General features: G+C 35.4%; 1 protein-coding gene across 2 annotated transcripts in view; it reads left to right on the forward strand.

The window, feature by feature from the left end:
* Positions 1-8,089: 8,089 nt before the first annotated feature.
* Positions 8,090-18,643, forward strand: part of FANCI (Fanconi anemia complementation group I) — a 113,383-nt gene continuing 102,829 nt past the window's right edge. The window contains exons 1-2 of one of the 2 annotated variants that reach the window (XM_081767508.1): positions 8,090-8,493; positions 15,520-15,645. In XM_081767508.1, the coding sequence (XP_081623634.1) occupies positions 15,553-15,645 (93 nt within the window). In that variant the 5' untranslated portion in view covers positions 8,090-8,493; positions 15,520-15,552. The remainder of the gene's footprint in view (positions 8,494-15,519; positions 15,646-18,643) is intronic. The other variant, XM_081767504.1, reaches the window with a different exon arrangement.

Below are 18,643 nucleotides of genomic sequence, written 5' to 3' on the forward strand. Positions count from 1 at the left end.
AAAGGCCTGTTTCATGGTAGCCAACATTCCACTGAATGTTTTGATTTACATCTAGCAATTATATCATTGATAGTTTTGGTTTTATGTACTAAAATATATAAGGGTCCCCATTTTGTACAACTTGCCCCTATATATATATATATATATATATATATATATATATATATATATATATATATATATATATATATATATATATATATATATACATATATATATATATTTCAACACAGATAAAATGCTTGGATATAAAATATGAAATAAGGGAAAATATTTTCCTGGCAAGGCAGAAATACTTTAGCGAGTTGGGATAATTAGTTGAGGAGAGGGGAAATGTTGATTCAAATCTTGGTGAAAGGTCATACGATTAGGATTACACGTTAAGCTGTAGGTGTAAGTCGCACAGAACCTTGGCGCTGAATAGGACGCTAAACTTCAAGCCAACCACACTTCTGTAATGACCTGTATTGCGATTGAATGGTAATGTAACGTAATGTACGATATGTGCATTTTCTAGAATATATAAAATTATAATTTTAGTTAAACATTCCACGATTATGTACTTCAGGTTAAAGGAGATTGATGATTAATTGAAGTGAATAATCGAGGGAGTAGTTCTCAATCTTCTTGACATACGACACACTTTACTAAACCCCAACGACACCGATATATTTGTTTATTTTTTGGATTAATTTCCGACAAGTCCAGCCGTGCCAAACTTGTGTAGGCTTACTAAGTTAGTGAACTAAATCAAATCTAACCTGAAGTAACCTAAGCTATTTGCTATTCACTATTGTCATGTAGAAACGCTGGCACTGTTAATGCAATAATTATTTTTAACAAATAATATAAATTATACCACTGTAATGTTCTATAAAGTACTGTGATGCTGCTAAAGCCGTTAACTGGTAATCTGTCTCAAAATCAATTTTAACTAACTATTATTAAAAGTTTCACGAATTCTAAAATCTAAAATTTCGCAACACACCGATTGGAAATCACTAACAACGAACTACATCAATCAATGAAGTTTACAAGTAGTCCGCTTGCACTATGTACAGATGAAGCTGAGGGGAGCCACGCCAGGCATGGCTATAAAATTTTCTCAGCACCTCTCATTTATCTATTTGTGGTAAATAAAAATGAAAGTGACTATGTTTGTAACAATAACTCTTGAACCATCCGACCGATCGCGATCAAATTTTTAATATAGATAAGGTTTGGGCCTGGGATGTTTTTTATCATTCCACTTTGACTGTGCATCTTAGAGGAGTAGGAGGGGGAGTGGGAAATATTTAAAAATGTTTGAAATTGACCGATAGTAGTGTCGAATCCATTGGTTTCGGGGTCGCTGAGATAAACAGTACCACTTCCGATCTATTTAAACCCAAATTCAGCCCCGCAACCTGGGGAGGGGAAGAGGGGAGATATATAAATAACCGATATCAGAGAGCGCTTCAGTACTAGTAAAAAGTGATTGACTAACAGAATATATTACTAATTTTCTTATTTTAACCCAGCGAAGCAGGTAATTGACGCTTGTACTAGGTATGTGTAGACTAAATGAGGTGATTTTCTTCGTGACCCTTCGAACAATGTACGAAGCGGATGCAAGCAGTTAGTATATGGAGTTAGCTTAACTAAATTAAAATTTCGGTTTTCGAAGTCTTAATGGATGTATTAAGTGATTTTGTTACTTACTGTCAATCTAAATACAAGGATTCGAAACTCACATTTCCGATTCCAAACGATGACTCTGCTAGACAAAGAAAACATAGGCCAATGTATGTTTTATTCCATTTTCATGTACGTGCTCGTGGGTTTCCTAGGGGTAATTCCATTTCCTTCCACTTTCTCATTCCACCAATTATTCCGTAATTATTCACTTGTTTTAATCATCGTTTTCCTTAGCCTAACCGGCATATTCGTGGGACGTTAAACTCAAAGATTTCATTTTAATTGTCATGTAATCCCTTTTTTCTCCCTTATTTATATTTATTTTCTCTTTTAACTTCCCTCTTTCAGGAACATGAATTTGCAATTTTTCTCATTATAATAAAATTATTATAAGTCCGATATGCAGCTCACCACTTTCGAACCCAGCGGAAACAAATGAACAACGAATATTGTCGGAAATACGTGTTGCTTACAGCGGAGTAGCGAACATTACAAGATTTAGAGGTGGATGAAACTTGAAATTGCCAAGTCTTGATTTTAGAATATACCAAGTCTTGATAAAATATTGCCAAGTGTTTCGAAAATCTTACTCGCACTTTTACCAACCCTGTGGAAAACTATTTCAGCAACCTTATTTTCATATCCGTCCCATTCCATGCCCTGTCTGAGACCGAATAAGAACAGACCTTGTTCCGCTTTCGAGTCCAGTTTAACACCTAAACTCAAAAAGGGAATGAAGGGAGAATTGATATCGAGTTGGAACGTTGTGCTTACATCAATCGAAAGCACTAACGATGCTGATTAAAAATCTGTAATAAAAAGTTTCCACATAAATGTATTGAAGGAGTTATGTAGATTTGTCACTTTTCACATTTTGCGAGATTTTGTTGTTTTGAAGTTAGTTAAGTAGGTGAAAACATAACGATGAACTTAACTCACAGAGCTTGCTACCTTCTAAAGCTAATCATCTATGTGAAATGCATAGCGAGAAACATCATAAGCCATATTGCACGCATAATAAAGTCCCTGTGTGGTACTGCCATCTATGCGGTAAAGTGCTCAACATTTCGATTCTCCCATGCCTAGCTTCGGACTGTAAACACACGCGAACAGTTGTCAGTGTGCTCTCGCCGAGGTAACAAGATGCTTGTTTTGATGTGTACTCAAATGTTGTTCATTTGTTACGTCAAGGTGCAAAATGCCGCAAATGAATATTGCCAACGTCTTGGCAGTTGTAACTGAACAAGTCAGCGACTATATCCAGCGGAATCAGATTAAATCTGCTGAACGAACGTCAACTGAAATTGACTTCGCATCCGCCATTAGCGACATGATTATTGAAGGCTGTGAAAAATGCGATGTCATTTCAGAAACTTTGGTTTTGACAGATTTTCGCGTGATTGACGGTGATACACCAGTGGCACATTTACATACATCACGAAGAAGTTGTTTGATTTTGGATGAAGACCCTCATTATGAACCATCGACATCAGCAGGTCGTCCGAAAAATTCAGACAATCGGAAATACACAGACGACGAGATGAGGATGGTTCTTGATTGTGCATGGACACCGCGAGGCAAATGCAGAAAAATTACTGCCATCCGTAAGAAACACTCTTGGGCACTGGCCTGTCATTCGTGCGTGGAAAATGCAATTTGCATCTGGTGGCAATAGAGAATTGAAGCTGAAGCAAATAAGCGACGACACGTTTGCCGATTTCAATGCAACTGCTGCGGCTGGGCATCCAATTCACGAGGACGACATACAAATCTGGGCGATGAAAAATGCAGCCAAACTTGATTTCGCTCATTCGCTCGAGATTTCGTCTTGGTGGGTACAGCAGTTAAAAAAGCCCGTGGAATTACCAGCCGCCGAATCACGAGTCGCGTGACGAAGCCTTGTTTCGAAGATCAGGAGCTTCTGAAAACGGAAGCAGACAAATTTGCGACCCGCATCAGCAACACAATCAATAAAAAACACATCGCTGCCGCAAACGTTTTGAACGCCGATCAGAGTGGTGTTCAATATGAAATGACAGGAAATCGCACTCTGGCGTTCAAAGGACAAGATAGAGTTGAAAAAGTTGTGCAGTCAACAAATGCTACAACCCACTTTTTCACTATGTTGCCAATAGTTGCGATGAGCGGAGTTGTTCATGACAAAATGATGGTAAAACTCCAAGAGCCTAGCGGAAAATTTGGGCCAAGGGTGTGGAAAACAATGATCAAACCCGAAAATCTAGAGGTTGATGCATCGAAAAGTGGCATCATGACAGGTGACGGCCGCGACAAGTTTGTTAAAGACTTGCTGTCTGCAGCGATTTCACCGAACGAAAAAAATTTCGTTCTACTTGACGATTGGGGTCCGTTTACAGACCACACGCGAATTGCCGCGTGTTTGCCAAATGGCGCAATGGTGAAGGTTGAGAATATCCCGAAAAACTGCACGCGATTCTGTCAGCCGTTAGACGTTTATAGGTGTGGTGTTTGGAAGCATTATTTGAAGAAACTTGAACACTATGTGAAACTCGAACTTGACGGGTATAAAATATTTCAACGAGACCAGCGCATTATATTTGCTTCGATTCTACACAATCAGATGAGTTCGCCAAGATACATTGGGTTGTATCAATATGCACTTATTAAAGCTGGTTATAAGACTGGTGAATATCCTGCTTTTGATTCGCCAAGCAAATTTGGTTTCAGGTTTGGTGTCGCCAACTGTAAGCATTGTGAGAAACTTGCTCTTGGTGCAAAGACATTTTTTGCTTGAACCATTTTCTTGTTGATAACTCCTTTAATACATTTATGTGGAAACTTTTTATTAAAGATTTTCAATCAGCATCATTAGTGCTTTCGATTGATGTATGCATAACGTTCCAACTCGATATCAATTCTCCCTTCATTCCCTTGTCAGGATCATTATCATCACCCACGATGCACAATTTAATGTGATAACTCATGACTAGGTTAGGTAGCCCCCGCCAGCTAATCTTCACAAGAATCTTTAAAGCTACAATCAGTTGTAGAAATGCATTAAAAACGAAGATTAAGGTAGACGTTTGCAAATGTACAGCCACCAGCAAAAGTATCTCCCCCCCTAAGTGCTCTAATTCCATTATTTGAGGTCCAGATAATTTGCAGTTGTGAGAACGTCTGGCCAGATGCAATCCAACTTACATATAACTTTTCTTGACACTGAGAACAGTTGGAAGCACTGAGTCAGGTCTTAATGCAAGAAAAATTGTGAGTAGATGACGCACGAAACAGTTCTCCACTCTAAGATAAATCTTTATGATTCAGAGCGCGTTGTCCAATGAACATCATATATTATTCTCAATATTGTTGTGTATGTAATGTATTATATCATTATATATTGTATGATGAGAGAAATAAAAAATACTGACCCCGCATGAATCAGAAAATGCTTGAAAGTATATGTAAATAGCAAATCTAGAACAACTGCTGGAAATAAGTTCGTAAATCATTGTCTAAATTGATAGAACTTCTCCAATTCTCATTCTAACATCTTTTTTCTTTCTGGAGAGATCTTGCTCGTCACACTGAGTATGCATTGAAATTGAAACTGAAACATTTGAAAAAGTATCAGCCTGGCGGAAATTTGAGCCCGGTCTAACGAATAGAAGTTCAATGCGATAGCCACTTACCTACCGAGTCACTTCATCTCCTACCTAAGCTAATAGCTATTAAAAATTGTTTCATGGAAGACTATATACAAGAACTAATGCTCGTATAAGGAGACGTTGCTTATGTGAGTGTCACAATCACTCGAGATTTCTTTCTTTAACTCAAAAACCAGTTATATAGACGTTCCTCAATGAGGAAAATATCACGAAACGTTCTTCAAGTTGAGGTTACCTCACCATTTTCGGCAATGGTCCTGATTTGCTTTAAGATTCTTCTTTATCTTAACTTGTAATTTCCAAAGAAAAAAAGACAATAGAAATTATTTTCACCCTCTTTGAATTGTATCAACTCGTGTAGAAAAAGGAAGTTATATGTTTATATTCCATAACTACTAGTATATTTTCTTATCTTTGTATGAGGAATTTGTGGCAAAGGATAAAACAGGAAAGTCCCCTTGCAGTAACCCGGATTCGAATCCCGTCGTGGCAATTATTTTTCTTTATTGGAAAGTATTGTTTACGTAATTGATACTGTAATTCTGTTATTCCTTTATAATGGTTATTATTACTATTATTATGACAAACGAAGGAAAGAAAAAGTCACGTAGACGAAGCTATTCATAGGAAGAGGCAAGATATATGTAAGATGTTTCTTAGGTTTACACGTGAACGCAGTAATATTGTTACGTGTATGGATTTACAGGTAGAATTATTATTTTATGACAACAAGAAATGGAGTATAAATATTTGTTAGCTGATAGTAATGAATTTTGTTTCGCCCTTCTAGGTAGAAAGGTGAGATGACGTTTTAAATAGGATCGTTCTCGTGACTACAGTTTTAAGTTCGATCACTATTTGTAATTTGAGCACAGGTAGGAACAACAACACATTTTTGACCCATACCAATAGTAAGGATGAGCTGGCTAAACACGTTACGTTCCCAGACAGTACGAATCAAGCTCGGTACGGATGACGTAATTTTGTGTTGTTGGCATTTCACCTGTGAAGGAAGTGGTCTCAATTCTCAGACCCAGAGAAATTCAATATTTTTCATGTTAGTATACATCAGGTATATCAATATTGCAAATGATAAAAATTTTCTTAATTACCTCACTAAGGGGCGCCGAAGTAAGGGAGCGCAAAATTCGGGATGAAAAAAGAAAATAAAAGGGAAACGTAATAAAAGTGCTCAAAATCAAGGAAAAGCAATGTTAATTCTTGAAAGTTTTTACGCCAATCATGGTGGCCCTTCGCGCCTTTTCTACTAACCTCTCTCATATGTACGGGGGCGCTTCCGTATGATTTTTCAGGGCACAGCACTGGAGAGACATACATATTGACTGTTATATGTTGTTTCAGGGCACGGGATTATTTTTTAAAAAGTTAACTAATTTAACGAACCTTCTTCAGTACCTTAGGTTTCCTATTCTTACGCGTTTTACTTAATTTTATTCGTTTTACTCGCTTTTACAGTTTTTTCCAGTATCTCTGTAAGAACAGGGACAAAAATTCAGAAACATTGAGGACAGTAAAAATCAGAAACATTCCTTGCCTGAAGTAAAACAATAAAATATGGTGAAAATGCAAATTTTGATTTTCCTTCTGTGTTGTCGAATCTGTAAAACCCAACCAAACAAAGAGCAAGTTTAGTACACCAGACGCTCAATATCTTATCTATTCATGACATAACTATTGCGTGATACGAATAACTCTAGTATATCCACAAATCTTCATTTACCATATTTTATCGAAATGCGCCATGACTTTTCCGACAACCTGATAATTTAAGTGTTATTAATACGTGAAGTTCATTGATCTCATCACTTATTAACTTACTCTCTTATGATCATGAAAACCTTTAGGTTACTTCCCGTAGATATAGAAAGGTGAAATGTAGTATCCAGACCTGGTGTAGCGTGCAAGTAAACAAATAAAAAGCAACAGGATGATATTTCCCTCACACAGACTCCCTACAATGGAGCCTTTTGATTTTTCAACAAAAAGACTTGAAATACAATCAGAAAATTCACACAATTTAAAATATGTAGCCAAATCTCGACTTTGCATTATTATTATTATTATTATTAATAATAATAATAATAATAATAATAATAATAATAATAATAAAGGGATAACAATTATATTATCAATTACATAAACCATACTTTCCAATAAAGAAAAAATAAAAATTGCAACGACGGAATTCAAAGCCGGGTCGCTGTAATGGATGTTCTCTTTCAGACTTGGCCACAAATTCCTCATACGAAGATAAGAAAATATACCAGTAGTTATGGAAGATAAACATATAAGTTCCTTTTTCTACACGTGTTGATACAATTCAAAGAATGTGAAAATAATTTCTACCGGCTTTCTTCTTTGAAAACTAGAAGCTAAATAAGTGTAATGCGAATCGGGACCATCGCTGAAAACGATGGCGTAGCCTTAACTTGAAGAACGTTTCGTGATATGTTCCTCATTGAGTACCCTTTATATAACTTGCCTTTGGGATAAAGAAGGAAGTCTCGAGTAAGTCATTTTGACGCTCACATAAGCAACGTCTCCTTATACGAAAATTAGTATCTTGTGTATGGTCTCACATGAAACGATTTAAGTAGCTAATGGTTTGGGCGCGAGGTGAAATGGCGCGGTAGGAAAGTGGTTAGCGCATTGAAATTTCCTCCGGGCCAAGTTCAAATCCCGGCCAGGTTCAAACTTCTTCTAATATTTCAATATTGATTTCAATGCATACTCATTATGACAAGCAAGATATCCTCTCCAGAAAGAAAAAGATGTTGGTACGAGGAGAATTGAGATCTGTCAATGGAGGCAATCATTTACAAACTTATTTTCAGCAGTTGTTGTAGATTTGATATTTTCATGTACTATGAAACATTTTCTGATTCATCTTGTGGATAATGAAAGAAGAAATTATTTATGTTCTCAATATGTATCTGGCAACATGTATGGCGGGTTGTGTGTAACATGTTCAGGCATGAAATGTTACAAATAAGAATGTCTGCTGCAAATAATATTGATGAATCGCCTGTTCATTTTTAATATACTGCTAATTTGTTATGATATGTTTTGTAATATTATATAAGTCATACATCTGTATTTCTGGAAGTGCTACGTTCAAGAAAAGAGAAAGCAAGCCCATAAGAAATCGTAAGTATGTGTAATATAAATTTTAATGAGATATACTGTGGATATGACACTTGTGAATAATGACAATATTTTAAATTGATGCTGGCTTACTTTTGGCGCACCACATTTTGGGTTATGTTTAGCAGAAAAACGTAAAAAATACAAAAGTTACAAGAGAAATGGATGATGCAAGTACTTAGACCTAACAACGTAACCAAACCTAACCCAAACCAACCTAAACGAACCTAATATGAGCTGAAATAAGCGAAATTTTATCTTTCTTTTGGAAAATTATGCTGGACCCGTACACTAACATGAACTAACCTAATGTGAACAGAAATTACCGAAATTGCATCATTTTTTAGAAACAGTTCCTGGACCCCTACCGGTAAAGATAGGCCGGCATCAGAATTAAGTACACAGTAAAACACCAGTATTTTAGGTTTAAAGTGTAGGTTTACTAGTGTAACATCATTACAAGTGTTTTATGACGGATAAATAAATGAGTGCATATGAAAGATTACTTTATTAGGTAATATTTTCCAGCGGCAATGCAGAGGGGACCATCAGAAGCTGTATTTATGTTTAGAAATGGAGTGTAACTAGTATAAAACCATGACAAGTGGTATTGAAACTCATATTGCCAAAATCCACTTTTCACTATCCTCGGTTATACGTTTACCCACCATCGCCGATACATCTGCTCCCTTTGGAGGCACTTCCGCACGGACTCAATCAGCATCTATCTGCCATGGTTCGGCTAGATAGCATTCATGTTTTTAGTGGTCATCTAGCACAGGTTGATACGTTTTTTCCAATAATTTTACATGCGCCATACGTTCTAAAGCAGTATGTATGCGTAAATCGTGAAAGAATTGTAACTTTTCAACAATTGCTTCTGATGCCCCCCCCCCTTATTTTATCTATGCCAAGTAAGATATTTTCATATCGCCCAGCGCAAATCATTTAGGAGACAATAAAAAGGAAAACTTGTGAAAGAATTATGATTTTTCAACAATTATTTCGAGTGGTGCGCCTAAACGTGCAAAACGTAAATGGGAAGGTTCTAGATTACTGGTCCCCCGTGTAGATTAGTAGCTGGGTAGGTTTCTTTCTGTACCAAAGTTTATACATTTAACTTATACAGTATTGCCGATCAAGCGTTAGCGAGTGAAGGCGGTTTAGAGCCCCGCAGGGCACGTTGTTTTCTGTCTTTATTACTGCTCAATGGGAAGGGGGACCAGTAATCTAGAACCTTGCCAACGTAAATCTGTACGTTTTTTTTTTTTTTTTTTTTTTTTCACGAATCAATGTACCGGAACCCCGTCAGATATTTTCAGAAATTCATTTCAACCGGTTGAATTTTTTTCTCGTGAAAAGGCGACACACAACGTTATTTTAATTTTTGTTATAGAATAATCACCTCTTCCTAACATGACGTCATGCTCATAGTAGTAATTAATTTAAAATGGATCTGCGCTTCGCGTTAACAGCTTCCTTTGTTCTTTAACATCAATTAAGATTCTATACCTACTCAAAATAATTGAAAGTATTGGAAATGTAATTTTAATTCGTTAACACCTTCTAATTTAGTGTGTTCAGAGAAAGGCATCAGAAATTGTAAATGCCGAAATATTTATATAAGATTACAAATAAATACGCATGGAAAAGGTAAACTTTATTTTACTATACGTTATTATATAAGTGCGCACAAGCATTAGCAAAGTCTTAACATCTTTCAATATGAATATTTTCATTACTGTATTCTAAGCAGAAAATTTTTCACCAGTCATGGACGCGGTAAGTCAGAAACTAAAACTTTGATCAACTATATGTTTTAGTAGCTAAAGTAATATTTCGGGTGGGGGACAAAACACCTGTTCTGCATCTCTATCTGCCAGTGATAACAGAATATTTTCGATTATAATATCAAAGCTTGCGCTAGAATCAAATCTTTGCGAGTCAATTACAAAAGTGAACTTATCAATGAAATTGTGATTAATTTTAAAAAAATAAACTTATAAAAAATGCACAGTACTTACTTACTACATAAGCATCACACCGTTTCTATGTTAAATTCTCGTACACAGTTCTCAGAAAAGAATTTGGCGGTTTTTCTTTTAATAAGGAGTAACACTACATTCTTTTATAACACACAGACAAGAACCTGGCAGATTCTTTTTTCCATCACTATAGCCGCACATTTCTTCTTTAACTATATACACCATATACAAACAAATTTGAAAAGTTACTTTCGTCTCTGCTTCATCTTTTCAAAAGCGACTACAGCTTTCCAGTATGGAAGTTCCGCTACAGGTGGCCCATTAATGTTTAGGAATGTAAGAGTGTTCAAGCTTGGGTATTTCAACGAATTTCTGTGACCGCGTTTAATTCTGTTTTGAGTACTGAATGCTCTTCACAAGAAACACTGCTTAGTGGCAAAACCAAAACATAAGAAGCCAAAAGTGAATAATCAGGGAAAATTTCATTCACTTGGGAATTATTTTCCACAAACTTGCAACACAATTCTTTGAGAGAGATTCTTCAAGACACACTCAATGTGTGCTTGAACATTGTAAAATCACCACATATTCTTTTCTTATTTACAACAGAGGCAAATTTATTAACAATTACCTCCAGCTGGGAATTTCCATAGGTAGCAAGTTTTTCTGGGGATGTAAGGTACTTCTTGGGATTGAAGATGACATCAAACGAGTTTAAAGTGTCTAGGAAATCATTTGGGAATCTTGCCTCCAAATTGTCAATTATTTATTTTATTTTTATTTATTGAACAAATTCCCAGATCCAGTATAACTTTGCCATTTTACACAGGGAAATATTAACAAAAGAAGGAAGAAAAACAAGACAACAATAACAATAACATAGAACAGTGTCAAAAAAGAGTGTAAAAGTAGTATAATTCCGTCAAAACTCGTTTAATTGCTCTTTCAAAGACCGGGTAGCTTCAAAAAATGTCCACATCAGTTACTTGATTATAACAGTTTGGTATTCTGCAAAAAAGAGACCTCCGTATAATTGCCAACCTAGGACGGGCAAGATGGAATAGGTGGGTATTCCGGGTGATGCGGGAAGGGACATGTAAGGATAGTTCCTGAAGTAATATTTCCTATCTTAAGTTTCCATTAACTATTTTATGAAGATATTTCAGGTCAGAGATAATTCTGCATACTTCCGGAGTCTGGATATTAAGATGTTGCAAGAGTTCCTTCTTAAATAATATTCGAAGTGCAGGAACACGAAAACGGACTATAGCGATAAAGAAATTAAGAATAGAATCAAGTCTGGAGAGATGTGTAGGTGCTGCCATGGCCCATATGGGAGAGCAGTATTCGATCTTGGGCGCTATTAAAGTTTTATAAAAAGTTGCTATTGACGAAACAGGCGTAGTTCAGTAAATCGATAAAGAAGTCCCAACATGCGCATTTAATTCTGAAGTATTGAGGAGATGTGGTCAGAGAATGTGAGTTTTGAATCAAAGATGACACCAAGATCATTATGACTAGCAGAATGTGTGATAGAGGAATCATTGACATGGTATGTGGAGGGGACAGGAGACTTTTTCAAATTAATAGTAATACTGTCACATTTCTTACTGTTGAGTTTCAAGTGCCAGTTTTCACACCAGCCTATAAGGTAATTTATGTCTTCTTGTAGAGCAATTGTGTCATGGAGACACGATATTTCTCTGTATAACTTATATTCGTCAGCAAAAAGCAGAAGACCACTAGGTTGAGCTTATAAGTGCGTGTAGAGATCATCCATATACAGGACAAATAGTAGAGGCCCAAGTACTCCCCTGAGATCACGGATTGGGGGTTAGAAGTCGCCCCTGAAAACAACTCTCTGTTTACGGTCCTTCAAGTAGCTGGTGATTAAAGAGAGAAATTTGCCATGTGCATTGAATCTATTGGAGAGCTTATGAAGAAGATGAGTGTGACTGACAGAATCAAAGGCCTTCGAGAGATCAAAGCAGATAACATCTAATTGAGTATTGTTATTCATACATTTGACTGCACAGGAAAGAATAGTACTTAAGTTCGTGAGACTTGAGCATTTCGGTAGAAAGCCATGCTGAGAACTGTGGATGTAAGGTAAGGTGAATTTAAGTAGCCTGTCTTTGATTATTTTTTCGCAGATAATTGATATTACAGAAAGAAGAGTTATTTGGCCTATAGGAGGATACATGATCTTTAAATCCTGATTTATGTCTTGGGGTCACGTGAGCTAGTTTTCAACTGGTGGGATCATACCCTTCCTTGAAGCATCTATTGAATAAGATAGAGGAACCGCAATAACCGAAACAGTTTTGTTGAGAAAGAGAGGACCAATGTTATCAAGTTCAAGTGATGTATGGGAAGATAACGATTGCAAGAGAGCCAGAGCTTCGCACGGGGTGGTAGAGAGGTTGGATAAGGTGTCCGAACAGATAGGGCGGAGAGGGAGAAGATGGATTGTATAGGGAAGGGAAGTAAATGTTTGCAGAAGTAGTTATTAAAGAAGTCGGTACTTTGATCATCACTCACTTCAGTATTTGCATCTTGAACTGTTGCAGGTATGCCCGGAGATTTCGATCTAGATTTAATTACAGACCAAAAGCGTTTAGGGTTGCTAACAGTAAAATCACCAATTGAGTCCATGTATTCAAAATACTTACGCCGTTGTACCTTCTTGGCAAAGCTTCTAATTTTAGCAAAGTTTTTGTATATGTAGTCACTCGGATATGATTTCCATGAAGCTTTTTCTTTTTAAGAAGTTCACGAAGTTCATTGTCGTACCAGCGATTAACAATTAGATTAGCAATTAACTTGTTCCTTACATTTTCAACTTGCTGTTGATAGATTTCAGATGAAAAATGAAGCTCTGTGTCCTTGTATTTCACAACAACATTGTCTTGACCATCAGAAGCAACATAAGTCTCTGTTTCATCCAGAAATTCCCGTATACTGGTTCCCTGAATACTCTTCAGTTGAAGAACGCTGTTTAATAGCATTCTCCAATGACTATCATTGACAAATTAATCTTATCAAGTAAAACTCGTACAAACTTTTCAAGGTATAGAAGAACATCTAAAAGTAATTTTGTAATATAAAAGTAAAGAAAGCGAAATGATCTTAACTAACTGTCGAGTGCTGTTGCAGTTGCATATTTAAACTTTTTTTTTTTTTTTTTCAAATTCACTTACTAGCGCTTCCCAACATCTGTCCACAGCCTTCACTGCTAAATAAAGTACGTAACAGCCAACGTATAGGCTTTGGTTCCTTTAATGACACAGCTTCACATTTTAGTACTTCCTCAAGTTCTCGAAACCTGTTATATCTCACTGCTGAATTGGAATAGTACTTGTACAGTTGATCAATAGTTCTTTGATATTTCTTTAAGTTTTCTAATACCCTTAGAAGCTTAAGAAGCTGCTAAAGCTACTCTGTGAAAAAAATCACTCACTCAGAGAATGCAAAAATGCTAAACCACGCCAGATTTCAGACTGCTACCACAGATTATTGCTTATAGAAAATCATGGAATACTTCTTCTTCTTCTTCTTGCAAAGCGGAAAACAACATTCTGTTGCTTTACCATAACTTACCAGTTTACACCAGGTTGATTTAGTCTTGTTTCTTTATGTCTTATTTATTGATACGTATTCCGCAACACACCACGTCCTTACAGTGATAAATAACTCGCAACAAATGAAACTACCGAGCAGAAATTTTGCGAGTCAAATTTGACTCGCAGCTTAAAATTTTACGAGTCAATGAGTTGACAGAATGATAGATTTACGCGTCAATCGCTAGGAAACGCGAGCCCTGATAATATCTAAGGAAAAAATTAAAGATAAAATGTGCTTGAATTTCTAATTTAAGTCCATGTGTCTACGTATCCATCACTGTAGAACAAAATTCGAAGTAATCTTTAGCTCTTAAGTTCCAAATAGAGATTGATAATTGCATTCAGATTATCTTGGCGATAGATGAGAAAAATAATGGTTTCTGTTCGTATTGTCGGAAATGTGTTAGTGAACAAATGTAAAATCCAGAGAAGATAACAGAAATGATCAAATTATTAGATAATGTTTTCTGGATGTAGAAGGCAACACAGCAAATTCAAGCTTGTGGTGAACTCTTAAAATAAACCTACACCTGGGACAGTTACTGAGTAATGTATCAGTAAGGCAAAACGAAATTCGTTGAACTTCCATAAGTAGTATACACGTTAATCAGCGTAACGTACCTAATTGCTCTACCTTATTCTTTTGTACAATATATGTGTAATTTTCCGTCACAATGACACTAGATACGGAAGCAGACCCTAAACGTGCTGTAATTTATAATTTACAACTATGTTAAAAGTAGAAAACTTACGAAGTATTCATTTTTGTCAACAATTTCAAGGAACTTAATATTAAAGAGACGTCTCTAGTTGAACATTTTTCATTAGGTTATATATATAGTAATCAGAAGTCGTGAAAGCGAATAATTAATTTATATTTTTAAGAGATGTGAAATAGGAATAAATTGAGCGCCCGGAGGTGTATAATTTGGCCTGATTGAAGTAACGTTATTCCTTGGTGCTAATGTTGAATTCACACCTGTATATGTATATTTGAAGAAAATAGAAATATTTACTCATTCAGAGTAACTTATCAAAAGTACACTAGCCGATGATAGTGGTTTTTAAATGTCCGTGCTTTTTAGTATTATTATTTGCCAAGATCATAATTTTTTCTGCAAAGTGCTTTTATGGCTGGTAAATTTTCACGTCTAGTGTTAATAAAAATATTATATATGTGTGTATTAAATGACTATAATAAAAATTTCTATGAACGAATTATTTATTTTTTTCAATAAAAATTCAATCGGAAACCTTTTTCGTATTGAATCGGGAACCAACTGTAGTTTTATTACAACTTTTATTATTTTGAGTTGTTTAGTGGAGTCGTAGTATCTTCCTCAGTTAACGTGTACTAACCGTAAAGTGAATGGTGACCGAAATCTATTGTGTGTATATATATATAATTATTGTTTGTCTCTATAGGGAAGGTGACTAGTGTTGGATCAATACGGCATCATGAACAACGTTGTTAGTAAAATACTAGAACTGGGAAAAAATCGAAATACTGCTGAGTTGTGTACGTTTGTGCAAAGTTTGGATCAAAACAAGGTAATTGCTATTTGTCCTATAGTTATAAGTAAGTTGTTTCATATTTGATATGTTGAATAATGTCCCATCTAACCCTCAGTAATATACCGGTAGTTGTCAGCAGAGTGCATATTATTCCTCTCAGCCTTTCTCTTTTGCCCTACATGTTCTTTTATTTGTAACTTCAGAACACATACAACAATATAAGTGGAGTTTTCTGTCTTACAATGTGTGCGTGTGACAGATTCAGCCATTCTCAGATTTATTCAGACGTCCCGATGTCATTATTAAACAAATAGCATGGAAAATATTAGAACGGCTCAAGTCTTTTCAAACCATCTATTTGTGTATTTTTATTTCGAAATAAAAGCCTAATCAATTTGATCAAAATTAATTTGACGTCATTGGATAATCTGCTAAATTTGTTTTGAAGTACACATGAATAATCTTACTTTCATGTGTTCTTTTAGCGTGCTTCCTGCGGGCACTTTACGTCAGGGCTTAGGGTTACGACTTATATACAGTTCTTTACATAGTTTACTTAACAAGTGGTGTGTGTGTATATATATACAATTTTTTTCAATATAATTTGGTTAATGCATTAACAACTCAATCAAGTCTATTTCATGTATTTTTAAGAATCTTACTTTGTTTTATGTTGCATATAGTTATGTCTTCAAACCGATGGATGAAGTCCCTGTATTTCAGGGTTTGCTCAAGTGGGCCCAGCCCGAGAAAACCCACAGGGTTTTTTTCAGGTTGGACCCACCTGGGTTTTTGGGCTTTTTGTTAGTTTATTATTGGTACAACTAAGGTGATCACATTGAAAGTGATTTTTATCAGATTTTGGTCTTCCCTTGGGCGAATTAGATGCTGTAACGCTAAAGTATGCAACAGCATTCAACCTTTATAAAATTCAGGATGCACTGAATGAATGAAAAACCTTACTGTAGCTTGAGGCAAATAGAACAAGTTAATGTATGGATTGCGCTTATAGCCTATTTGAAGTAAAATATGTAATTTTATATTTTAGAAAATACTTTCCGTGAATAGTCGTCAAGGTACCGGTACTACCACTAAGTAAAACTATTAGTATTATTTCTTACCTTTGATGGTAATACAAATATTCTTCAGTAAAATTTGGTTTTCCACAACAGTTTGATTCACTCATATGTTGCTACTTTTCAAGTGAGCATTCTGTAGAATCAACATCAGTAATGGTGTAAAAATTCTTGTCAAATATAAAAAGCATTATGCTCGGAGTTCCGAAGACTACGTAACGCTGCTATTTCAAGTGCTGAATTCAAACTTCCGTACTAGTGGAAGTTTCGGTGTACAGTAATGGAAGCTCATCATTTTCGGGATGAACCCGTCGTGAAAGAAGTGCTTGGGAAATTCCCGAAATTGAATGCACAAACCGTCGGAAATGAATACTTCAGCAATCAACTATTTATTTTACGCTGGAAAATATGTAATTTCATTTAAGACATTTTGAAACATTTACTTTATAAAATATGAATTATATCTTTGTTAATTACATAGATAATTTTCGGGAAAGAAACCGTCTTGCAACATGTGATCGGAAGTGAAATTCAACAATAAAACCATTTATTTTGCGCTGGAAAATATTTATTTCCTATAAGACATTTTGAAATATTTATTTTATAAAACATGAATTATATCTTGGTTTTAAATTAATATATTCGGTATTCATATTTGGCGAACGTCACTGAGGCTGCTGGGATGACTCGATCTACATTTGTTCGTTTGTCTGCCTGTACCACACACACTACAGGGTACAACTTTCGGTCTTTTAAATTGAAATTGTCAGAGTAGAAGCACGAGTCACTCTAAATTTCCTCTATAAATTTTGGTGGCATACCAACGTAAAATTTCAAAATGGCGACTATTTTTCAAAATACCGGATATCCACGCTACAGGGTGCAATCTTAGGATCTTTAAGTTGAAGTTTTGAAGGTATATGCACGATAATTTTAAATTTGCTATATAGATGTTCTCGGCGATCGAATGTAAAATTTCAAAATGGCGGCCATTTTTTCAAAACAGCATTGAATAGAAAATTGTTGCTAGTTGTGACAATGACAATCTTGAATAATAATTATTCAAGATAAATCACATTGTAACACTTTTACCCCAAAGACATTGAAATATATCGAAAAAAAATAAAAAATTAAACCTGAAAACACCCATATGGGCCCAAGTCGGTTGTTTTTTTTTTTTTTTTAATAAAAACTGTTTTTTTTTTTAAACCCTGCTGTACGTACGATGTTTCCAAATTGAACCCTGTCTCGTTATTTTTATTTATTTATTTATTGCGTAACCAAAAAATTTATATTATAGTATTTACGGTCTTAAATTTATTTTTCATTCATATAGTTGGTAATGATTCTACCCAGATCTTCTGGAAGTTTCCTTTTTAGTGTTAAATAGCGTTTTTTATCCTTAAGCTCGAAATACATTCCTTCAATATTAGTAGTGGTCCGATGGTAAACTTGTACCTTTTGTTTTTTAGCTTTGATATGTTTTGACAACCTTGAGACAGCTTCTTTATTCTCACGGGACTCTCTAATGTGTTCCTATAATGTAGTTCCAGTGTTTCTTGTAGTCATTCCTATTTAGGAAGCATCACACGAGCAAAAGGCCTGGTATATGCCACTTAAGTTGTGTTGATCCACAAAATGATTTTTGTAATGACTTGTCATGTTTCTGGATGGCTTAAAACTAACTTTAAGGTTGTGCCTGCCTTTTATCTATTTTCTTATTTTCTTTGATATGTACAATATCTCAACGGAAATAAGGTCCACGGAGGGAGGAGGGGTCTTGTGTATTTTTTTTTTCAGACTTGCTTTTCCACGTCATAATAATGTGGGCTTTTTGTTTTCATCACTAGGACTGTAAATGTCAGTATACCCTGAGTTTGATATTCTATTCAATTCTTCCACCAAGTCTTCAAGTGTTACCAATCTGAAAGCTCTGATAAATATGTTTGAAAAAATGG

Source organism: Thermobia domestica, chromosome 1 (assembly GCF_964235325.1).
Source record: "Thermobia domestica chromosome 1, izTheDome1.hap1.1, whole genome shotgun sequence".
In the NCBI taxonomy this organism is placed as follows: Eukaryota; Metazoa; Arthropoda; class Insecta; order Zygentoma; family Lepismatidae; genus Thermobia; species Thermobia domestica.